We start from the raw sequence: 25010 nt of genomic DNA, 5'->3' as shown, positions 1-25010 counted from the left end.
CTTCCCGGCATCCGTACCCTTTCCCGGTTCGCTCATCAAATGCCGGCTCCTTCTCGGCAACCGTACTCCTTCCTCAGAGGCCTCCGTATTACATTCGCGAGCTCCATGAGCTCTTCCCGACTCCATAGTCCCGGTATCCCAGGGCAGCTACAGCATCAATCTCTGGGCGTTTTCGGCCGCGGCTTCAGTTTAAATTTCCTGCCGGCTCCACCCCTAAAAGAAGGCCGTAGCTGCGAGATCCGTCCTACGGTGTCCTTGGAAGGACAATATTAGTTTCGCGATTCCTCTTTCCGTTCCCCCGCCGCCTATGTCTTCTCAAACCGTCTCTTCATTTCTCGGCTCTTCATTGGCTTGGCAGCTTTGCCCCTTAATGGCCCTCAAGTTGAGGACTAGTGGTCGCTTTTTAGTGATTCTTCACATTGAGCTGCATTGAAATTCCTAGAAGTTTGAATACTAAATAACAAAATAAGCCTAACACTTGCAGAGCATTTGCAGTTTACATAAAGATTTCATTTACACATCATTTCATCGTCACATTTTTGTCCCCCTCCCGCTCTTCAATTATTACCTGCCCAGCAAAACTTCTCAAAAGACGTATCTTTATCCCTCACTTCCCATCTTTTCTTCAACCCATCTAATTAGACTGCTAATTAGAGATCAAATTTGATCTAATAAGAGATCATTCAGTGGAGAGCTGGGGACCTCCCCACTAAAACTGTACTTATCCAGGTCGACTGTGATTTCCACAGTCTGAAATACTATCCTCATCATATCCAACTTATAGATAGACTATTCCTTCTTTGAAATACTTTTCTTCTTTTTGCTTCCATGACTCAGCACTCTACCGGTTTTTTCCCCTATCTCAATGGTTCCTCCTCAGTCCCCTTTGCTGGATCCAAAGCCACTGTTCACCTATATATGTTGGAGTATGCCAACGCTTTAGCCCTTATCCCTCTCCCTTATCTCCCTAGGAGATCTCATCCAGCTCCATAGCTTTACAATTCAGCTCTGCCACACCTTCAGATTTTCTGAGCTCTGACCTGTCTGATCTCCAGACTCATATATTCAAGTGCCTACTGGCTATTTCAATTTGGATGTCTAATAGGCACCTCAGGCTGAACACATCAAAACAGAACATTTGTTTCGCTGCCCCTGTCAAAAAACCACCTGTTCTCCCCCCAGGTCTTCCCCTCTCAGTAAAATGTTACTGTTTACTCAAATGTCACAATCATTCACCCAGTTGCTCAAACCAAAAACCTAGAAGTTATCTTTCAGTACTTTCCCTTATGCGCATCCCCACTCCAAGAAAAAAATCCTACTAACTCTGCCTCCAAAGTACATCTGGAATCAGACCACCACCACCCTAGTTCAAGCCGCTATCATTTCTTGACTAAAGTACTGCAGTCAATTCTTCACTTCTACTCCCGAGTAGCTTCCTATCTCTCCCCAATATAATCCATTCTCCATTCAGCAACCAGAGTGATAGTTTTTATATTTATTTATTTATTGAGAGGGAGTCTCACTCTGTCACCCAGGCTGGAGTGCAGTGGTGCAATCTCGGCTCACTGCAACCTTTGCCTCCCGGGTTCAGGCCATTCTCCTGCCTCAGCCTCCCGGGTAGCTGGGATTACAGGTGCCTGCCACCATGCCCGGCTAATTTTTGTATTTTAGTAGAGTTGGGGTTTCACCAGGTTGGCCAGGCTGGTCTCGAACTCCTGACCTCAGGTGATTCATCCACCTCGGCCTCCCAAAGTGCTGAGATTACAGGTGTGAGCCACTGCGCCTGGCGCAGGGTGATATTTTTTAAACACTGGTGGAGGTATATATAGTACATAAACTTGGTATCTCTTCCAGTGGGACTCCTCCCTGAGGAAGCTTATACATCTCAGCCCTGATGAATGAACGAAGGCTTGGCCATATGACTTGCTTTGGCTCATGAAAAAAGAAAAAAGTGACATCACTTCCAAGCAGAAACTTTAAGAGGCAAGATGGTTCAGCATGCTCTTTTTTCACATGTGTGACAGAATTTGTATAATAAAGGTATCTGCCTCAGCATTTTTTGCAATACCAAAAGATCAAAAGCAACGAAAATATTGATTAACAACGGGCAGTAGGTTAAATAAATTATGGTGTAGTCATACTGTGCAACACTATGCAACTCTAAAAAATGAAAATACTTAAAAATATAAATGTATTTAGGGAGTCCTAGCCAGAGCAATCAGCAAGAAAAAGAAACAAAAGGCATCCAAATAGGTAAAGAGAAAATCAAATTGTCTCTGTTTACTGATGATATGATTCTATATCTAGAAAACCATGAAGACTCCACCAAAAGACTCCACCACTCCTAGACCCAATAAATTACTTTAATAAAATTTTAGTACTAAAAAAAGTCAACACACAAAAATCAGTAGCATTTCTATACACCAATAACGTTCAAGCTGAGAGCCAAATCAAGAATGTGATCCCATGTACAATAGCCACACACACAAGGCTGGGCGTGTTGGCTCACACCTGTAATCCCAGCACTTTGGGAGGCTAAGGCGGGTGGATCACTTGAGGCCAGGAGTTCAAGACCAGCCTGGCCAACATGCTGAAACCCCATCTCCACTAAAAATACAAAAATTAGCCTGGAGTGATGGTGCACAACTGTAATCCCAGCTATTCGGGTGGCTGAGGCACAAGGATCACTTGAGCCCAGGAGGCGAAGGTTGCGGTGAGCCGAGATCACGCCACTGCATTCCAGCCTGGGAGACGAGTGAGACTCTGTCAAAAAAAAAAAAAAAGCGCCAGCCGGGCACAGTGGCTCACACCTGTAATCCCAGCACTTTGGGAGGCCGAGGCAGGCAGATCACGAGGTCAGGAGATCGAGACCATCCTGGCTAACATGGTGAAACCCTGTCTCTACTAAAAATACAAAAAATTAGCCAGGTGTGGTGGCGGGCGCCTGTAGTCCCAGTTACTTAGGAGGCTGAGGCAGGAGAATGGCGTGAACCCGGGAGGCAGAGCTTGCAGTAAGACGAGATCACCCCACTGCACTCCAGCCTGGGCAACTGAGCAAGACTCTGTCTCGCTAAAAAAAAAAAAAAAAAAAAAAGAGCCACACACACAAAACAATCCCTAGGAATACGTCTCACTAAGGAGGTGAAAGATCTCTACAAGAACTATAAAACACTGCTGCTGAAAGAAATAATAAAGGACACAAACAAATAGAAAAACATTCCATGATCATGGATTGGAAGAGTCAATATCATTAGAATGTCCATACTGCCCAAAGCAATCTACAGATTCAGTGCTGTTCCTATCAAATTACCAATGTCATTTTTCACAGAATCAGAAAAAAAAACTATTCTAAAACGCATATAGAATGAAAAAAAGAGCCTGAATCGCCAAAACAATCCTAAGCTAAAAGAACAAAGCCAGAGGCATTACATTACCTGACTTCAAACAAACAAGGCTACAGTAACCAAAACAGCATGGTAGTGGCACAAAAATAGACACATAGACCAATGGAACAGAATAAAGAACCCAAAAATAAAGCTGTACACCTACAAGTAATGGGGAAAGGACTCCCTGTTCAATAAATGGTGCTGGGAAAACTGGTTAACCATATGTAGAAGAATGAAACTGGACCCCTACCTCTTACCATATACAAAAATTAACTCAAGATGGATGAAAGACTTAAATGTAAGACATCAAACAGAAATTCTGGAAGAAAACCTATGAAATACTGTCTGGATATCAGCCTAAGTCCTCAAAAGCAATTACAACAACAAAAAAATTGACAACTGGCACCTAATTAAACTAAAGAGCTTGCAAAGCACAGCAAAAGAAATTATCAATGGAGTAAACAACCTACAGAATGGGAGAACATATTTGCAAACTATGCATCCGACAAAGGACTAATATCCAGAATCTATAAGGAACTTAAATAAATCAATGACAACAAAAAAAACCTAATTAAAAAGTGGGCAAAGGCCAGATGCAGGGGCTCATGCCCATAATCTCAACACTTTGGGAGGCCAAGGTAGGAGGCTTTACTTGAGCTCAGGAGTTCAAGGTCAGCCTGGGCAAAATAGGGAGGCCCATCTATATAAAATTTTTTTTAAATTAGCTAGGGCTGGTGGCATATGCCTGCAGCCCCAGCTGTTTGGGAGGCTGAAGTACGAGGATCACCTGGGCCAGAAGGTCAAGTCTGCAGTGAGCCAAGATCATGCCACTGCACTCCAGCTTGATCGACAGACCAAGACCTTGTCTCAAAAACAAAAAAAAAGGCAAAAACATGAGCAGACATTTCTTAAAAGAAGACATACAAGTGGCAACAAACATGAAAAAATGCTCAATATCATTGATCATCAGAGAAATGTAAATCAAAACCACAATGAGATACCATCTTATACCAGTCAGAATGGCTACTATTAAAAAGCCAAAAGATAAATGTTGGCCAGTCTATGGAGAAAAGGTAATGCTTATATACTGTTGGTGAGAATGTAAATTAGTTCAGCCCCTGTGGAAAGCAGTGTGATTTCTCAAAGAACTAAAAATAGAACTATCATGTGACCCAGCAATCCCATTACTTGGTATATACCCAAAGGAAAATAAACCATTCTACCAAAAAGACACCTGCCCTATGTTTATTACAGCACTATTCACAGTAGCAAAGACATAGAAACAACCTAGGTACCCGTGAATGGTGGACTGGATAAAGTAAATGTGGTACATATACACCATGGGATACTATGCAGCCATTAAAAAAATGACATTGCTGGGGGCAGTGGCTCACGCCTGTAATCCCAGTACTTTGGGAGGCCGAAGTGGGCCGATCACCTGAGGTTGGGAGTTCGACGCCAGCCTGACCAACATGGAGAAACCCCATCTCTACTAAAAATACAAAATTAGCCGGGTGTGGTGGCGCATGCCTGTAATCCCATCTACTCAGGAGGCTGAGGCAGGAGAATAGATTGAACCTGGAAGTCGGAGGTTGCGGTGAGCTGAGATCTTGCCATTGCACTCCAGCCTGGGCAGCAAGAGCGAAAGTCAATCTCAAAAACAAACAAACAAACAAACAAAAAAACGGTGTCTTTTGTAGCAATGTGAGTGTAGCTGGAGGCCATTTTCCTAAGCAAATTAGCACAGAAACAGAAAACCAAATATTGCATGTTCTCACTTTTAAGTGGGATCTAAACCCTGGATACACACGGACGTAAAGATGAGAACAATAGACACTGGGGACTCCAAAAGGTGGGAAGGCTGGAGAGAGGAAAGTGGGTAATATGTTCACTATCTGGGTGATGGGATCACTAGAAGCTCAGGTCAGGTATGGTGGCTGATACCTGTAATCCCAGCACTTGGGACACCAAGGCCCCAGGATCACTTGAGCCCAGGGGTTTGAGACCAGCCTGGGCAACATAGGGAGAAACTTTCTCTACAAGAAATAAAATAAAAAATTAGCTGAGCATTAGGTATGCACCTGTGGTCCCAGCTATTGGAGAGGCTGAGGTGAGAGAGTCGCTTGAGCCAGGAGGTCAAGGCTGCAGTAAGCTGTGATTGCCCCACTGCAGTCCAGTCTGGGCAACAGAGGGAGACTCTGCCCCCACCCACCCCGCCCACCCCCCACCGACAAGCCCAAATTGCAGCATCGCACAATATACCCTTGTGACAAACTTGCACATGTACCCCCGAATCTGAAATTTAAATTTAGGCCAGGAGTGGTAGCTTATGCCTGTAATCTCAGCACTTTGGGAGGCCGAGGCAGGCGGACTGCTTGAGACCAGGAGTTCGAGACCAGCCTGGGCAAGGTGGCGAAACTCTGTCTCTACTAAAAATGCAAAACTAGCCGGGTGTGGTGGCATGTGCCTGTAGTTCCAGCTACTCAGGAGGCTCACCTGAGCTCGGGAGGTGGAGGAGGCAGTAAGCCGAGATCACGCCACTGCACTCCAGCCTGGGTGACAGAGTGAGACACTGTCTCAAAATAATAATAATAACAAAATTTAAATTAAAAAATTGTATTTAACCTCCATGTTAGACTGAGAGCCTCAACTTGAATAAAAAAGAAGTCCAGCTATATGATGTTTACCTAAGAAATACCTATAAAATAATGACACAGAAAAGTTGATCAAAAAGGAATGCAGATATATTTATTTCACAAGTACATATGGAGTACTTACTAGATGTTCAGTGCACTTTAAAAATAGTAGTTTAGGCCGGGCGCGGTGGCGCACACCTGTAATCCCAGCACTTTGGGAGGCTGAGGCAGACAGATCACGAAGTCGGGAGATCGAGATCATCCTGGCTAACACGGTGAAACCCCGTCTCTACTAAAAATACAGAAAAATTAGCTGGGCATGGTGGCGGGTGCCTGTAGTCCCAGCTACTCAGGAGGCTGAGGCAGGAGAATGGCGTGAACCCAGGAGGTGGAGCTTGCAGTGAGCTGAGATCGCACCACTGCACTCCAGCCTGGGCGACAGAGCGAGACTCCATCTCAAAAAAAATTAAAAAAAAGTAGTTTAATCTTTATAATAGTCCTATGAGGTAGGTAGTAACTATCCCCATTTTATAAAAGAGAAAACTGAGGTGAAAACTTGCCTGAGACCACACAACCAGAATGTGTTAGACTGGGATTTGAACCCACACAGCCTGACTTCAGATTCCATGCTATTAATATTGCTGTCTTCTGCTTCTTAATTTAGTTGGCAAAATGAAGAAAGAAAACTAATATAGTAATATTAAAATCTGACACAACAGACTTTAAAAGATAAAGAGGCTGGGTGCGGAGACAGGAGAATCGCTTGAACCTGGGAGGTGGAGATTGCAGTGAGCCAAGATGGCAGCACTGCACTGCAGCCTGGGTGACAGAACAAGACTTAAACAAACAAACAAAAGAATTACAGGCATACCTCAGAGATATTGAGACTATCATAATAAAATGAGTCACAAAAGTTTTTTGGTTTCCTAGTCTCTATAAGTGATGTTTACATTATATTTATTGTAGTCTAATAAGTAGGCAATAGCATATGTCTAAAAAAAAAGTATGTCTTAACTTAAAATACTTTATTTTTAATTAAGTGCTGTGAATGCGTCATGGCACTTCATCCAGCCTGGGCAACAGAGCAAGACTCTGTCTCTCAAAAAAACAAAAACAAGAAAAACCCCACAAAATTTTCTTGATCTTGCATGAGGGCAATAAAGAAATAAATTTTAAAAATGCTTTGTTGTTAAAAACTGCTAATGATCATCTGAGCCTTCAGTGAGTCACAGTCTTTTTGCTGGTGGAGGGTCTTGCCTCACTGTTGGTGGCTGTTGACTGATTAGGGTGGTGGGTGCTGAAGGTTGGGGTGGCTATAGTGAATTCTTTTTTTTTTTTTTTTGAGATGTAGTTTTGCTCTTGTTGCCCAATCTAGGGTGCAATGGCGCAATCTTGGCTCACTGCAACCTCCACCTCCGGGGTTCAAGCGATTCTCCTGCCTCAGCCTCCTGAGTAGCTGGGATTACAGGCGCCAACCATCACGCCCAACTAATTTTTTTATTTTTAGTGGAGACGGGGTTTCACCATGTTAGCCAGGATGGTCTCAAACTCCTGACCTCAGGCGATCCACCTACCTTGGCCGCCTAAAGTGCTAGGGTTACAGGTGTGAGCCACTGTGCCTGGTCTGATTGGCTGTTTCTTTCACTCTTCCTCTCTCTGTAGCATAGGGTGCTGTTTGATGGTATTTTACTAACAGTAGAACTTCCTTCAAAATTGGAGTCAGTTCTCGCAAACACTGGCAGTGCTTTATCAACTAAGTTTATGTGATATCCTAAATCCTTTGTTATTTCAACAATTTTCTTTTTTTTTTTTTTTGAGACGGAGTCTCGCTCTGTCACCCAGGCTGGAGTGCAGTGGCGCAGTCTCGGCTCACTGCAAGCTCCGCCTCTCAGGTTCACGCCATTCTCCTGCCTCAGCCTCTCCGAGTAGCTGGGACTACAGGCGCCTGCTACCACGCCCGGCTAATTTTTGTTTGTATCTTTAGTAGAGACGGGGTTTCACCGTGGTCTCGATCTCCTGACCTCATGATCCGCCCGCTTTGGCCTCCCAAAGTGCTGGGATTACAGGTGTGAGCCACCGCGCCCGGCCATTTTTTTGTGTTTTTTTAGTAGAGATGGGGTTTCACCAGTTGGCCAGGCTGGTCTCAAACTCCTGACCTCAGTTGATCTACCCGCCTTGGCCTCCCAAAGTGCTGGGATTACAGGCGTGAGCCACCGCGCTCGGCCTTATATAATATTTTTTAAAGCATGAGCTATTATTACTTTTGTAGTAAAATAGCCATTGAGGATATTCTTAAAATTTAGGGTCTGGAGAACCTTCATTCAGTTTTTGAGAAGCTTGTTGATGCTTTCAAAAAACCTTATTGCATTATGGCCGGGCGGGGTGGCTCATGCCTGTAATCCCAGCACTTTGGGATGCCGAAGCAGGTGCATCACCTGAGGTCAGCAGTTTGAGACCAGCTTGGCCAACATGGCAAAACCCCATCTCTACTAAAAATAGGGAAAATATTAGCCGGGTGTGGTGCTGGGTGCCTGTAATCCCAGCTACACGGAAGACTGAGGCAGGAGAATTGCTTGAACCTGGGAGACAGAGGTTGTAGTGAGCCGAGATCATACCACTGTACTCCGGTCTGGGCGACAACCGTGAGACTCCGCCTCAAAACAAAAACCAAAAAAACCTTATTGCATTATACCTATATCAATTTCCTGATTTACTATTATATTGTCTTTATGTTTGATGTTACTATTGGGGGAAACTGGGTGAAGGTGTGCAGGACTCTATGTACTATTTTTGAAACTTCTTGTGAGGCTGTATTTCTAAAAAACAAAATTTTGTGATGTTTTTCTGGTTTGGGGGCTCTGCACTGACCAGCTATGATCCTTGAGCCACGATGGCACCCAGGTCTGTGAACTCACGAGCCCCACCTGCAAGACAGCTACTAGATTAGAAAGAATACCTGAGGACTTGAAAAAGAGGCAAGCCTTTGGAGGCTGACTCTGGCCTCTGACTCTGTTAGTGTCACATTCTATCTCACTCAGTGAGCACACAGAAGCCACGCAACTAAAATTCACACTCCGCCATATTTCTTACATTCGTATCTGTGCCATTCATTTAGTGTCCATTCATTTACATAATCCCAATGCCACTAAGGGTAGACCTCTGCAATAAGAGGACCTCTGCAAGGTATACAAACTCCTTTCCTTCTTTTTTTGTTGTTATCCCCTGAATATCTTCTATTTGAACCCTGTAGCTCAAGCCATACATGACTCTGGAGGTCCCCTAGCAAGCCTTTGAATTCACAGTTCCCCTGCATCTGGATCTACCCCCTTTTTCCCTCCAGTCCCTTTGCGTAAAGAACTCCTACCATTCTTCAAGGAAGTTCAAGCATCATCTCCACTGGGAAGCCTTCCTGGATTTCCTATGACCCTCTCCCCACCAGCTTCCAACTGCACTCCAACAGGTAAAGTTAACTCAATCTTCTAGGCATCCTACTGCAACCTCCGCTAGATAAAGCTCCACTAAAACATTTATATCACTATATTGTCATCATTTGTTTAAACATATCTGTTCCTAATGGATTAAAAACCCCTGAGGACATATATTTTGTGACATTCATTTTTGTGTTTTCAGTGCCAGCAACAATGCCATACTGAAGGTACTCAGTACATATTTGAGGAGGGAGTTAGCCAGGACCTTGCCAGCTTCCTCTGCACTTCAGCTAAAGCCAACCAAATTCTCGGGTAATTCATTCCAGCCCAGAGCCAGGTGTTTTGACGTCAGCTGAGGCTCTCATAACTCTGCCAAAGAAGAGTTCTTGCCACTGGTTAGGCGCCCTCTAGTTGTGTGACTCTCTCCATATCTGTCTCCTTATCTTTAGTGTTTTTTTTTTTTTTTTTTGAGATGGAGTCTCACTGTCGCTCAGGCTGGAGTGCAGTGGCGCGATCTTGGCTCACTGCAACCTCCGCCTTCAGGGTTCAAGCGATTCTGAGTAGCTAGGATTACAGGCCCGCACCACCACACCTGGCTTTTGTTGTTGTTGTTGTTGTTTGTTTTGAGACGGAATTTCGCTCTTGTTGACCAGGCTGGAGTGCAATGGCACGATCTCTGCTCACCGCAACCGCAACCTCCACCTCCTGGGTTCAAGCGATTCTCCTGCCTCAGCCTCCCAAGTAGCTGGGATTACAGGCATGTCCCACCACGCCCGGCTAATTTTGTATTTTTAGTAGAGACGGGGTTTCTCCATTTTGGTCAGGCTAGTCTCGAACTCCCGACCTCAGGTGAGCTGCCCACCTTGGCCTTCCAAAGTGCTGGGATTACGGGAGTGAACCACCGTGTCCGGCATTATTTTTGTATTTTTACTAGAGACGGGGTTTCACCATGTTGGCCAGGCTGGTCTCGAACTCCTGACCTTAGGTGATCCACCTGCCTCGGCCTCCCAAACCGTTGGGATTACAGGCGTGAGCCATGGCGTCCGGCCTCTCTCCTTATCTTTAAAATGTGGACAATAAAAGCATCTCCCCACAGGGCTGTAGGGAGGATTACAAGAGATAATGCATGAAAAGCTCTTGGCACAGTGCCTGGCAGAGGGTGGGGTAGGCTCCTTAAAGAATAGTCCCGTGCACGCGTTGAATCAATGAGTGAGTGGAAGAAATGACTTGAGGTTGCCTGTTTATTTACTGAGTGCCTACCATGGAATCAGGGAAGGTTTTCTGCAACCTTTACTTTGACAGGGAAGGGTTTGTACAGGTGAAGGTGGTAGCCGTCGGTAGCGACGAGGGTATTCCGGGCGGTCAGGAGGTTCCTGCCAGACAGCTGTGTGGGAGTGGGCGGCCAGCATCCCCCGAGCGCGGGCAAGGCAGCTCAGTCGGGTGGAGGAAGCGATGGAATCCACGCTGAGCTCCAGTCCTGGGTAGTTATTAGCCGCGTGACTTTGGCCAAATTACTGCACCTCTCTCAACTTCCCGAACTGTAGAATGAGTCTGTTAAGAATACTCACATGCTAAGCATCTTGTGAGATCACGCGACCGCACGTATGCGAAGACACGCTTCATCTGGAAAGCACAAAACTCTCAAGCCGGCCGACAGGGCTGCGCTCTCTGCACTTAACGGGCCTGGGCTCCCTCTTCAGGCATGCGCGGTGGACCTGCAGCGCGGCCCGTCAGGCACTGCGGTAGGCGCCCTAGGGGCTTGCAGGACCCTGACCCCAAGATGGCGGCGCCCAGCGAAGTGGCCGCGGTAGCCCCTGGCGAAGGCGATGGCGGAGGCGGCGGCTTTGGCTCCTGGCTGGACGGACGGTTGGAGGCACTGGGAGTGGACCGAGCCGTTTATGGAGCCTACATCTTGGGTGTCCTGCAGGAGGAGGAGGAAGAAGAGAAGCTGGACGCTCTGCAGGGCATCCTCTCTGCTTTCCTGGTAAGTAGCCTGGACACATTTCTTCAGCCTCTGGCCAGCATCTGAGGACCTGTCAATACTTTGCACCCTCCGTCCCCTACCGGGTATCCCAGAGGCTCAGTGGTCTCACCTGGGAGAGGTATACTCCTCTGATATCTGGGCGGCGGGGGAAGGAGGTTGCTCCCCAACCAGGTGTGGGAAGCCTGAAAGCTGCAGGTACACAGAGAGGAAGGGCTTTCTCGTATTCTTGGGGACAAGGCCCTCTCCGATGCTTGTGAGTGAGCCGAGGAGCGTTCTTCCGAAGGCATTGAAATGTCAGAATGGGAATGTTATCACAAATATCTGACGACCAATTCCATTTCCATCCGTTTACAGTGTTCACTGGGGGTATTAAAATGCTCTTGGGAGGTCTGTGCCTATTACAAGGCAGTTCCCAGGGCTGTCCCATGACAGAAGCCTGCAGGAAGTGCCCTTTTGATTCTTATTTGGATGTAGGAGTCCATAAAGGTAAGCTGGTGGTAGAAGTCTTTTCATGCCCATGAAGAACTGAAGCAAACGTCGTGCTTGATCCATTACAGTATTTACAGTAATCATTGGTGGTGGGAAGGAGGGTATGAGAGAGATCAGAGCTTTAACGAAGAGAGATAAACTTAGTCCTTAGCCTATTAGAAGCAAGGTATTCAGAAATGTGTACTTTAAGCTATGTTTACATAGTAAGCCACCCAGATGTCCACTTTTTCAACCTGATAATTTCTGCTGCCTTCATCTTCACTTCCCACACCTCCAACATACACAACTTATTAGACTGGTTATTACAGATTAAATTGGTTGTAGGTGCTACCTGTGGCTGTCTAACAAATTGTTTCGTTTTAAATACAAGCTTAAAAATAAAATTTACTCGAATCATCACTAAATGCTGTAGAAGCTAGAGTTGTCTCTGCATTCATGGATTAGAGGAGATCCTGGATACCTGACTGCTACTGTGAGAGCCACCTGTCTGTCCATCAGAGGCTTTATCCTCTGGCATTTATTACAATGAACAGGTTAGGAAAATGGGTTCTTTGTTATTCTCAAAACCAATTTTGAGAGGCTAGTAATAGAGAGACTCAAAATGTACTATGAGGTGGGGCACAGTGGCTCATGCTTGTAATCTCACCACTTTGGGAGGCTGAGGCGGGAGGATTGCTTGAGGCCAAGAGTTCCAGACCAGACTGGGCAGCATAGCAAGACCCTGTCTCTATAAAAAAATTAAAAAAAATTAGCCGGGTATGGTGGTTCATACCTGTAGTCCCAGCTACTCAGGAGTCTGAAGTGGGAGGATCACTTGAGCCTAGGAGGTTGTGGCTGCAGTGAGCCGTTATTGTGCCACTGCACTCCAGCTTGGGTGACAGAGTGACCCTGTCTCAAAGAAAAAAAAATTACTATAAATATATATAGATATAAATATACATATTCATACCTCATTTTTTTAAAAGGGTAGAAGGCAGAAAACATTTTCAAATCCAAAAGTGTTTTGTGAAGGCGGAAACAAGTGCTAGGAAAAAATCACTCACATTTGGTGGAAGCAGTTCATAGATTGGGTACATGGTTGAAATACAACACCAGTGCAGCTGTCCCAGATTCTTCTGGCAGTAACCCATTTGAGTTCCAGAGCCTCTTCTGGCAAGATTGGCTTATAAATGGGAAAACTTTTAATACAGCTTGTGAGGAAGCTCGGAAGTTCACTGGAAATACAAGACAGTGGAATCAATTCTTTTTTTGGACCACAACATTACAGATTATAGGCAGAGTAGGAGGCAAGCAATTTAAGTTAGTTTTTATTTACAGCTGGGAAGTTTCTAAACACTCCATGAAGCTGTTGAAATAACTTTGATACTTCTTGGTACCAGCTTCTTGATCAGTCTGTCATTATTTGGAGCTGTTTCTGTTGATAAAGGTGGACATTAGTTTGCCTTTTTTTTTTTTTTTAAGAGAGTCTCGCTCTGTTACAGTAATGTGATCATAACTCACTGTAGCCTTGAACGACTGGACTCAAGCAATCCCCTCTCATCAGCCTCCCAGGTAGCTAGGACTACAGGCACCTGCCATCAGGTATCATGCCTGGCTAACTTTTTTTTTATGTTTTATGTTTTATTTTTTGAGACAGAGTCTCACTCCGTCACCCAGGCTGGAGTGCAGTAGCAAGATCTCGGCTCACTGTAACCTCTGCCTCCTGGGTTCAAGTGATTCTCAGCCTCCCGAGTAGCTGGGATTACAAGCATATGCCACCATGCCTGGCTAATTTTTATATTTTTAGTAGAGATGGGGCTCCACCATGTTGACCAGGCTGGTCTCAAACTCCTGACCTCAAGTGATCCACCCATCTCAGTCTCTCAAAGTGCTGGGACTATAGGCATGAGCCACCACGCCCAGCCATGCCTGGCTAATTTAAAAAAAAAATTTTTTTTTGTAGAGACAGGGTTTTGCCGTGTTGCTTAGGGTGGTCTTATGCTCCTGGGCTCAAAACATCCTCCTGCCTTGGCCTCCCAAAGTGCTGAGATTACAGATGTGAGCCTCTGTGCCTGACTTGGGCTAGGATTTAATATGAGGAATTAAGAAGTTTGTTAGCAATAATCTGAGGTAAAATTCAAGAACAGTGGCATATAGTTAGGAGCAAATAACAGTAAACAAAAGCTTTCTATCATCCTTCTCTTCAATAGTATTTGCATTGGTTGATTGATTTATCAAATTTTTATTGATGGATTACCGTATGCCAGGCACTACCCTAAGTGCTTGGGGCACTTCAAAGAATAAAACACTTAGCAATTCCTGCCCTCATGAGGTTACATTCTAGCACAGAAAAGCATCACTAGTAAATTATATAGTATGTTACAAAGTGATAAGTGCTAGGGAAAAAGGAGCACTGTAAGTAGGATAAACTTTCCTCTTAGTGCCTTGAACATAGCAGGCACCTTCTGTATAAATAAATGAATGGATGATTGAACTACTTTGATTTGGATGAGGAGACTGAGGAAATAAACCACTTTGTCCTCTAAGAGTTCCCGTTCTCTTTTGCCTCTCTGCTGCTCCTTTTCCTGCCATTCCTTTTCTTTTGGTGGGAGATTTTAAAAGAGCTGTACCACTTTCTCATCCTTTTTTCTTTTTCTCTTCCTTTGCTTTTCTTGCTGGTGGGGGTTGGGGGAAACCCATGAACTGTTGAAACTCTGGACCAAGGAAGTTCTGTGTGTCTAGCATATATGCTAAAAGGATGCAAGGTAGAGGAAGAAATCCTTCTTTGGGTACAAAATAAGGATATACATAATAAGTCTGTGTTCTGACTCTCCACTTTTCTTTGGGAGATGGTATATATAATGGTTAAGAACATGGGCTCGGCTGGGCGCAGTGGCTCACGCCTGTAATCCCAGCACTTTGGGAGGACAAGGCAGGCGGATCACGGGGTCAGGAGATGGAAACCATCCTGGCTAACATGGTGAAACCCCGTCCCTACTAAAAATACAAAAAATTAGCTGTGCGTGGTGGGGGGCGCCTGTAGTCCCAGCTGCTCGGGAGGCTGAGGCAGGATAATGGCGTGAACCCAGGAGGCAGAGCTTGCATTGAGCTGAGATCACACCACTGCACTCCAGCCTGGGTGACAGAGTGAGACTCTGTCTCAAAAAAAAAAGAACATGGTCTCTAAGCCAAACTGCTGGGGTTCAAATTGTATTTAATCCATTATTACTTGTAAGACCTTGGGCAAGGTAATTGACCTCTGTGCTTTGGTTTCCTCTTCTGTAAATTGAGAGTAAAATAGTACTTAATGGCATTATTTTAAGAATTGAGAGTTCTCATGTAAAGCTTTTAGAGCAGTGCCTGGCACATGGTAAATGCTTAATAAATGTGAATGCTGACAGCTTGCCGTGAGAGGTAGAACGTGAAGGTGGGGAATGCAGACGTAATGAAGATGGAGGGAAGTGCTCATGTTTATTAGATGCCTGTTCTTTGACAAGTAGGTTAGGCATTTATATACATTTTCATTTATCCTCAGTAAAATCCTGGGAGGATGTGAAGATCAGAAAGTTAAGAAACTTCCTCACAGATCCAGGATTTGAACTTAAGTGTCTCTAACACTTAAAGACAAGATTTTTGTTATATCATGCTGAGGAGAGAGATTGGTTAGTACGCAGAATATGTATGCTTCTCTAAAATGGACAGCGGAATGGTTGGACGAGACCATTTCCTCATGTATCTCCTCTTTATTATGTGTCATCAAGCTAATGGATATGATCTAGCATGAAAGTTGATAACCTTAGGGAATGTTCTGAATTGTATACATCAGCCAAGGAATATTCCACAGAGGAGTTTTGACTTAGGGAACAGGTTTTTGCTCCAAAAGAATTGGGGAGGTGGATGGGAAAAGGGAAGATTGTTGGTCAAAGGGTACAAAATTGCAGTTAGACAGAAGGAATATACTTTAGTGATCTGTTGCATAGAATGGTGACTATAATAAGTAATAATTGGCTGGATGTGGTGGCCCAGGCCTGTAATCCCAACACTTTGGGGGGCCAAGATGGGAGGATTGCTTGAGGTCAGGAGTTGGAGACCAGCCTGGTTAAGACAGTGAGACCCCATCTTTTAAAAAAAAACAACAAACAAACACTCAATTAGCCAGGTGTGGTAGTACATGCTTACAGTCCTAGCTACTTGAGAGGCTGAGGCAGGAGGATTGCTTGAGCCCAGGAGTTTGAGGTTACAGTGAGCTGTGATTGCACCACTGCACTCCAGCCTGGGTAACAGAGTGAGACCCTGTCTCTAAAAAGTAATAATAATAAATAAATAATAATGCATTGTATACTTCAAAATTACTAAAAGAGTACATTTTAAATGTTTTCTTTCTTTCTTTTTTTTTTGAGACAATTTCTCTCCCATCTCCCAGGCTGGAGTGCAGTGGCGCGATCTCGGCTCACTGCAACCTCTGCCTCCTGGGTTCAAGTTATTCTTGTGCCTCAGTATCCCGAGTACTGTGATTACAGGCGTGTGCCACCACACCCGGCTAATTTTTGTATTTTTAGTAGAGATGGGGTTTCAGCACGTTGGCCAGGCTGGTCTCGAACTCCCAGCTTCAAGCGATCCACCCTCGTCAGCCTCCCAAAGTGCTGGGATTACAGGCGTAAGCCACTTCACCCAGCCTTAAATGTTTTCATCACCAAAAAAAATGAGAAGTATGTGAGGTGATAGATTTGTTAATTAGCTTGATTTAATTATTCTACAATGTGAACATATATTGAGACATCACAGGGTACCCTACATATATATATAATATATATGTTATTATTTGTCAATTAAAAATAAAATAAATAAAATATTTTAAGAGAGAATGAGGAAGGCTGCCCTGAGTTGGTATGAATCTTCCCTTGGAGCTTATCAGGATGGAGTGGCTGTTCTTGATGTAGGAGGTGTGGGTTCTGGGACACACAAGCAGGATTAATTCTGTGTCCAGAGCCTCAGAAAAGAAACATACTCTATTGTGGCTCCCAGACCCTTCCATAATTTCACAGCATGGAGAGCTATGCTTCCTTCATAGGCTTTTTTGAGGTTGCTATTGTTTTTGAGGGCTCCCTCGGGAAATTAATTGGTCTGCTTTTCCAACTAGGAAGAAGATTCCCTCCTTAATATCTGCAAGGAGATTGTGGAACGATGGTCAGAAACTCAGAATGTTGTCACCAAAGTGAAAAAAGAAGGTAGAGTCAGAGTTTCTATGTTTAACCTCCCGAGCCTTTTCCGGCAGCCTTGACTGTATAGCTGTTAGGAAGAGATCTTTTCATTTTCTCCTTGGATGCTCATTTTCCCGAAGATAGTGCACACTGGCAAACACCCAACAGCCTGTGTTAACTTTTTACCGAACATTGGCTTCCTTTTCTTTTTTTGCATTTTTCCATTTCAACTGACCAGTTTTCTTCATTGTGGTTTTTTACTTTTTCTTTTTCATTGTCTTTCCACTGCTTCTTGTAGATTTGCATTGCAGGTATGGAGTCAACTATATTTTTACCACTTCCTACTTTTTTCATGTTGTCTTTTTTTTTTGAGACAGAGTCTTGCTGTGTCACCCAGGCTGGAGTGCAGTAGCGTAATCTTGGCTCACTGTAACTGCTGCCTCCCAGGTTGAAGCGATTCTTGTGCCTCAGCCTCATGAGTAGCTGGGACTACAGGCTCATGCCACCATGCCTGGCTAATTTTTGTGTTTTTAGTAGAGATGGGGGTTTCACCATGTTGACCAGGCTGGTCTCGAACTCCTGACCTCATGTTATCTGCCCACCTCAGCCTCCCAAAGTGCTGGGATTACAGGTGTGAGCTACTGCACCCTGCCTCATGTTGTCATTTCATAATACAAATTATGGTTGGTGTTTGGTTTTATTCAGCTAAACACTTTACCCTTTAAAATGGAAGAGAAATGGGTGAATATACCTACCACTAGGATGGTAAATTAGCTACAGAAAACTCAAATCATAAAAGCCAAATTTGGAAAGATTCTGACCTCTGTACACTGTTGGTTCTCAGTTTTGGCTGTATATTAGAATCACTTAATGTACCTGGGTTGGGGCCCAGGCATTTGTACTTTTTAAAAGCTCCTGTAGGTGATTCTAATGTGCAACCAAGTGTGAGAACTACTATTTTACACCATTGTTTCCTTTTCTTGAGACTGGAGAACTTACTAGTTGATTTTATTTTATAGTATGGCAAAATATTCTTAATCTAAGAATTCCACCTGGCATAATCAGAAACATAAACGGTACCAGCTTAAGTTGATTTTAGATTCCTGCTTAGGTTTTTGGGATGCCATGGGGAGGAAGTTGAGTGTTTAGAAGCTTAGTTTTCTGTGGTTCTAATGCAGTGCTTTTCAACCTTTTTTTTTTTTTTTTTTTTTTAAGGCAGCAGAACTTAAGTATATAAAACAAGTAAAATCAGGGCTGCTCTGATTGAAGATGGATACAAAGCTTGGCCTGCATGGCCTTTCCTTTCCTTTCTCAATGGCCCCCGAGCCATGTCCTTTGAACTGCCGGGCTCTAAGGAGGCAGCAGATGCCAATGTCTTTAGTACAAGTGCTGCCTGTGTGGACTAGTGGTTCAATGAGCTTGTTCTGTCTCATACAACCTTGTTCTTCCTTCCACCACCTCCCAGATGAAGTACAGGCCATTGCCACCCTAATTGAGAAGCAGGCACAAATTGTAGTAAAGCCAAGGATGGTGTCAGAAGAGGAGAAGCAGAGAAAAGCTGCCCTTCTGGCCCAGTATGCTGATGTGACAGATGAAGAGGAATATCCTTTCTGGAGTCTCGGCACTATTCCCTAAAGCTCAAGCCAGACATATTTGTGGGTTTACAGTGACCTTTGGCAAGTTGCTAATCCCCCTCTATAGCTTAATTTTCCCCTCTAAAATGGCAGTAATCTATGGCGCTTTGTGGATATGTGGAGTGATATTGGATTAGTTGATACTGGACTTACATTTTTCAACACATAATCAGTATATACCTGAAAACTTTGGTGTAAAACAAATAATATCTTAATAGTCCATTTATATTATGCTTTCAGAAAACACAATATAGCTGTAATTCTTTATATTTGTATAATACTTTTCTATACAGTGTAGTATAAAGTATAATCCATCTTTATGTTCTTTCCCAGTCAATAAGGAAACTGAGACACCAACAGAGGAATGGGTGATCAGAGGCATTCAGAAGATTAGTGGCAAAACCAGGACTAGAACCTGGGTATTTTTGGGTGAAAGATTCTCTAAATTTAGAGCAGTTTGAATCTTTTCTTTCTTATGTGACCAGGTAGTTAAAAGTAAGGCTGAACCCCCAAAGCAATACCAGAATAAATCTGGAATTTGAGTGGGAACTGTGCAAAAAGAAAGTATTGCCAGTAGGGGCAGGTTTAGTTCCCTGTGAATTTCATACTTATTTAGGAAATGCTTTGCTTACTGAGCCTACTTGAATGAAGTATGTGGCATATTATGCAGTGGACATCAAACCAGAAATGTCAGCTGTCTAATCACTAGTTTAGGAAAGAATTCTTGGGCCCTTTGGAGCCAGTTTCTCTCTCTCTCTCTTTTTTTTTTTGAGACAGAGTCTCGCTCTGTCGCTTAGGCTGGAGTGCAGTGGCACAATCTCGGCTCACTGCAACCTCTGCCTCCCGGGTTCAAGCCATTCTCCTGCCTCAGCCTCCCGAGTAGCTGGGACTACAGGCACGTGCCACCACACCCAGCTAATTTTTCGTATTTTTAGTAGAGACAGGGTTTCATTCACCATGTTAGCCAGGCTGGTCTCGATCTCCTGACCTCATGATCTGCCTGCCTCGCCCTCCCAAAGCGCTGGGATTACAAGCGTGAGCCACCGCGCCTGGCCTCTCTTCTAATTTTTTCTTACGAGTTTTCTTGCCAGGGTTGGCAGAGCTATGGTTCCGGTGACATAATTTCTCATCTTGAGCTAGAAAAGAACTTTTAAAGCAGTGGTTCTCCTGGAGGACTTGTTAAAACACAGATTGCTGGGCTTCACCCACAATTTAGTAGGTTTGGCATAGGTCCCAAGAATGTGTATTTCTAATACATTCCTGGGGGTTTTGTGAACCATACTTTGAGAACCACTGTTTAAAGGTCATCTGGCTTCCAGGTAATGTGGCAATCCACCCAGACCAACTTAAGTTTCTTTTCAGCCTCCCAAGAAAAGGATCTTACAGAAGATATATCAATCTTTCCTAAGTTGAGGTTTCCAAAGATGAATCTCCTGGGTTTATCGCCATATCCCTGAGAATGTGCTCCCTCCATTCAGTGTGCTTTTCCTACTTACCAGTCTATTGAATATTTTCTAATGTTAGGTTGGGATGTTGTTTTCCATCTGACTTTCCTTAACATCACTTACTGAAGCAGATGAGAAGGATGATTCAGGTGCTACCACAATGAACATTGGTTCTGACAAACGTATCCTTCTGGGTCCCTCCCCATGTGTTTCTCCATAGAGTCCTCTTGAGATCAGTTTTTATTTTGCTGTCATTGCTGGCGGCTCCCCTTTACCTTCAGGAACTCATGTCATGCTAACATTGGGAGCCCTATTCCTAGGACAGCCCTAGATAGTCAGTTTAGCAAGAACTTTCCCCAGAGAAAACAAATTAACAAGTACTGTAAATGGATTAGTTTGAAGGAAGGATTTCTAAGGGAAAAATAAAAATCTATACTCCCTGTATGTAGCTCTGAGTTGCCCAGCATTATGGAGAAAATTAAAATAATATTGAGGTCAGGCATGATGGCTTACACCTGTAGTCCTGGCACTTTAGGTAGCCGAGACGGGTGGATCGTTTGAGCCCAGGAGTTTGAGACCAGCCTGGGCAACATGGCAAAACCCTGTCTCTACTAAAAAAAATACAAAACACTAGCCAGGTGTGGTGGCATGTGCCTATAGGCATAGTCCCAGATACTCAGGAGGCTGAGGTGGGAGAATCACCTGAGCCCAGTAAGTCAAGGCTGCAGTGAGCCGAGATCTTGCCACTGCACTCTGGCCTGGGATATGAGAGTGAGACTGTGTCTCAAAAAATAATAAAATAATGTTGAAATTTTTTCTTTTTCCTCAAAAACCTTATAATTTGTCAGAGAATACAAACACCAAACACTTTTCCTTTTTCTTTTTTTTGAGACAGAGTCTCGCTGTGTCGCCCAGGCTGGAGTGCAGTGGTGCGATCTCAGCTCACTGCAGCCTCTGCCTCCTGGGTTAAAGTGATTCTCCTGTCTTAGCCTCCCGAGTAGCTGGGACTACAGGTGTGTGCCACCATGCCCGGCTAATTTTTTGTATTTTTAGTAGAGACGGGGTTTCACCTGTTAGCCAGGATGGTCTCGATCTCCTGACCTCATGATCTACCCGCCTCAGTCTCCCAAGTGCTGGGATTACAGGCATGAGCCACTGCGCCCAGCCTAAACTCATTTTCTATCTCTTATAAATTTAGTGGTTATTAGAATGTGGCTTTCACTTCAGCTTAGGTAGTCTAGGAACAAAAGCCAGTTGATAATGTTTAATAAGGTTAAACATCTTATTTAACTCTTTTAAGGCATTTTAACAGAGCCAAGTACATAAACATTTAGCCAGTTACATTACTACTCTGTTCATCAAAACTAGCCTAGATTCTCTAATATTCTGCCATTGAATAAGTACTTATTCTAGAATGAAATTTCATTTTGATGAAATATTTTGTTTTCTTATTTTTTTGTTTCTTCGGTAAAATATTTTAAAATTCAGATTTAGATAAATCTGAATAAGAGTTTTATTCCAAAGGACATTTTAAAACTTTTGTAATATAGCTTTAGGATTTCTCTGTTAGACCAAGGATAAACATAAGGGTTTTTTTTAAAAAAACTAGGAGTAGGTAAAGACCATTCAGGACTCAGCAGGTGGAGAGAGGATAAATAGAATGAGGAAAGACAGCGGTAGTTGTGATCTGTATGACCTGTACCCTAATCCCTTAACTCACCTGTAGTTCTGTTCCGAAACACCAACGTGGAAGATGTCCTTAATGCCCGCAAACTGGAGCGAGACTCACTTCGGGATGAGTCCCAAAGGAAGAAGGAACAGGACAAGCTGCAGAGGGAGAGAGACAAACTAGCCAAGCAGGAGCGCAAGGAAAAGGAAAAGAAAAGGACACAGAGAGGGGAGCGAAAGCGATAACCTTCGCCTACTCTATTCTTTCCCCCCATGAACTTATCAAAGGGAGAACTGGTTGTGTATTTAAGAGAAATGAGAGTGCATTGCAAAGTAGTTTCCCAAGGCATTTCCCCTATTGTTTACATGGTCAAAAGGAAAATCACAATCACTTCTAATTACAAAATGTGCTGTGTTTTGGTGGGGTGGGCAATCAGATTATTATAGCTGATGACTGTACCAAAGATCTGGAATGGGGGCCACCTTTATATTTTAATACTGAAGTTCTGTACTCCTTTTGGCCACTTTAAAAAGTCTTCCCTCACCTTGGATAAATAGCAGGAGGATTCAGAAAGCTAACAGTTTTCATTCTGAAGGAGCAGAAACAATCAATCCCTCCCTGAGATAAAATGTGGGCATGCACATTGCTTTGGAGGCAGTATTCAGCTGTAAGTGTAGTATTGTTTTATGGCTGAAATAGAAAGCTAATGAAGAGCCCTACCTGGATCCAGATTTTATGTTAACATGGCACCAAAACTAGGAAAATGGGAAGAAATTATTTGGGGGATGTTCTAGATCTGATTTTTTATTTTTTTGAAAGTTTCAGCCTATGGGAGGAAAAGAGGTATCTTTTAAAATAGAGATAGTTACATATTTTTCCTCATCTAGGCTGTGTCACTATTGGGTGCAAGAATATCATTGTTGGCTAGATTAATTTTGTATAATCATGTATCTTCTTGAGTGCTGGTAGAGATTTTAATCCTGATTTTTCCATAAAACATGAGTATTAAGAAATAATTCCTGGTTTAGAGAAACTGGAGAAATCACCCTTTTAAGGAAGAAACACTGGAAATTTCTGCTAACACCAAGATATTTAAGAGTGTACATAGTAGGTGCTCAATAAATTTATTGAATGAATGAGTGAATGGAAAAACTGGGAGAGTCAAAAGTGAGCAAAAGCTCTCCATTTCTACTTCTGTCACAAACCACATTAAATTGTAAATAAGGCCCTTGTCCACTTGACTTCAGGCAGCAGATTGTCTAGAAGCCTAAGGACAGCAATTTCTCTGACAAGACAAAGTAGATATTTTATACCAGGGGTTGGCAAACTACTGCCCACGGGCCGAATTTGGCCCAGTCTGTTTTTGTATGGTACAAACTAAAAATGATTTTTACATTTTTAAAGAGTTATAAAAGAAAAAAAATGTGGTCTGTAAAACCTAAAATATTTACTACCTGGTCTGTTGGAGGAAAAGTTTGCCAATCTCTGTTTTATACCATTAACTATGAGATTAACAAAAACTTTTACCTTTGTGCAGAAGGTTAAAAAAAAAAAAAAAAACATGGTTAAGGAAAAGGAGACATGTTACCTCTTCATATACTCCTATAACCGTGGCATTGCAAAAAATAAAAATAACCACCTTTAAAAAAATAAATCTTATTTAAATTGCTGTCTTCTGACTTATTTTGATTCCTTCTACATACCCACGGAAATGAAATATGTGTGAGTAGTTACTTAGGAATGTGTTGATTTTTATTTTATGCTTTGTTTTGGTTAGCCCTATAACTTATATTCCACTAGTGGAACCTCTTTCTGGAATCCATAAATTCCTTTCTCAATTTTCGTTTTTGTGAAGTAGGAATTAGATCAGAAAGATTAGCATGTGTTTTGGAACATCAGGAAATTGGCTTAGAAGTCCTTACTATTTTTTTTTTTTTTTTTTTTTGAGACGGAGTCTCACTCTGTCTCCCAGGCTGGAGTGCAGTGGCGCAATCTCAACTCACTGCAAGCTCCGCCTCCTGTGTTCACGCCATTCTCCTGCCTCAGCCTCTCCGAGTAGCTGGGACTACAGGCGCCCGCCACCACGCCCGGCTAATTTTTTTGTATTTTTTGTAGAGATGGGGTTTCACTGTGGTCTCGATCTCCTGACCTCGTGATCCGCCCGCCTCGGCCTCCCAAAGTGCTGGGATTACAAGCGTGAGCCACCGCGCCGGGCCTAGAAGTCCTTACTATTACATTACAGTCTTAGTCCTTTATGTGGTGGTAGCGATAGAGTATGATAGAGCCTATTTTAATTTAGTAATCCTTATTTTGGGATTTTGGGTTGTTCTCACCTTGATTTTTGTCACTGAAGGAGTCAGGTTATATCCACAGTCCCCTGAAGGGTACTTGTTTCAATTCGTTAGTAGTCAGTTCTTTCTTCTGGGACTCTACTATGTATGTCACAGTTAAGTATACTGTCAAACTAATGCTTAAACAGAAAAAAGAGGATCAGCTCATTAGGCTTTGAGTTTAGTTACCCACTTGACTCAGGTGCTAATAAATCCTTTACATCTAAAATGTTCAGTATTGCAAAGGGCAAATTTTTTTTGTTTGTTTTTTTGAGACGGATCACTGTCACCCATGCTGGAGTGCAGTGGCACCATGTTGGCTCACTGCAACCTCCACCTTGCGGGTTCAAGAGATTCTCCTGCCTCAGCCTCCCCCAAGTAGCTGAGACTACAGGCGAGTGCCACCATACCCAGCTAATTTTCTGTATTTTTAGTAGAGATGGGGTTTCACCGTGTTAGCCAGGATGGTCTCAAATCTCCTGACCTCGTGATCCACTCGCCTCAGCCTCCCAAAGTGCTGGGATTACAGGCGTGATCCACCGGCGCCCGGCTGCAAAGGGCAAATTTTAAACAACCATATCTTCTATGGTAAGATTGAGTTTTAGGCCAGATTTTGGATTTCAGTCATAAATTCTCAACCCTCTAAAACTTTACATTAGCAGATTATTCAAGTGAGAAGGACACTGATAACAACTCAAGGTAATTTTGCTTTTTCCATTAAAAAGAATGAGTACACCAAGTTCTTTCAGATTAGAAGTGGCAGGAGCATCAGTTTTATCAGTTTCACTGCAAATTTTGTAAAAGTTTTATGTTTTCATAGGTTGTAATT

The 25010-nt window shown here is 43.4% G+C and overlaps 2 protein-coding genes across 22 annotated transcripts in view; one reads left to right on the top strand and one right to left on the bottom strand.

The window, feature by feature from the left end:
• The window catches only part of DBF4B (DBF4B-CDC7 kinase regulatory subunit), a 53993-nt gene extending 42816 nt beyond the window's left edge, over positions 1-11177 (bottom strand). For 15 of the 20 annotated variants that reach the window (XR_010118211.1, XM_063629176.1, XM_063629163.1 and 12 more), the window contains exons 1-2: positions 11019-11177; positions 18-213 (exon numbers count right to left, since the gene is read on the bottom strand). Coding sequence is in view for 19 of the 20 variants with exons in the window: in XM_063629176.1 (XP_063485246.1) it covers positions 18-126 (109 nt within the window). In the remaining variant the exon portion in view is untranslated. Of the gene's footprint in view, positions 1-17; positions 1091-11018 lie in introns of those variants that run through there. The other 5 variants (XM_063629173.1, XM_063629172.1, XM_063629165.1 and 2 more) reach the window with 5 other exon arrangements.
• CCDC43 (coiled-coil domain containing 43) lies at positions 10885-23520 on the top strand. 2 transcript variants are annotated; one of them, XM_055255916.2, is made up of 5 exons: positions 10885-11434; positions 17043-17130; positions 18569-18704; positions 20306-20364; positions 21909-23520. In XM_055255916.2, exons 1-5 carry the CDS (start codon positions 11153-11155, stop codon positions 22094-22096), a joined length of 753 nt encoding a protein of 250 aa, XP_055111891.2. In that variant the 5' UTR covers positions 10885-11152; the 3' UTR covers positions 22097-23520. The 2 variants fall into 2 exon arrangements, with proteins under 2 accessions (XP_055111891.2, XP_055111892.1); XM_055255917.2 differs by lacking the exon at positions 20306-20364 and having other exon boundaries at positions 11178-11434.
• The last annotated feature ends 1490 nt before the right edge of the window (positions 23521-25010 follow it).

Source organism: Symphalangus syndactylus, chromosome 20 (assembly GCF_028878055.3).
Source record: "Symphalangus syndactylus isolate Jambi chromosome 20, NHGRI_mSymSyn1-v2.1_pri, whole genome shotgun sequence".
In the NCBI taxonomy this organism is placed as follows: Eukaryota; Metazoa; Chordata; class Mammalia; order Primates; family Hylobatidae; genus Symphalangus; species Symphalangus syndactylus.
Note: the sequence above shows the minus strand (reverse complement) of the source record. Positions and strands in the feature narration are given on the sequence as shown.

Bases quoted from the DNA above. Each gene is read 5' to 3' on its own strand.
- CCDC43 (XM_055255916.2), top strand. From the start codon at position 11,153: ATGCGCGGTGGACCTGCAGCGCGGCCCGTCAGGCACTGCGGTAGGCGC. The intron at 11,435-17,042 runs GTAAGTAGCCTG...TTTTCCAACTAG, and splicing joins GCATCCTCTCTGCTTTCCTG to GAAGAAGATTCCCTCCTTAA. The intron at 18,705-20,305 runs ATATCCTTTCTG...AACATCACTTAC, and splicing joins GATGTGACAGATGAAGAGGA to TGAAGCAGATGAGAAGGATG.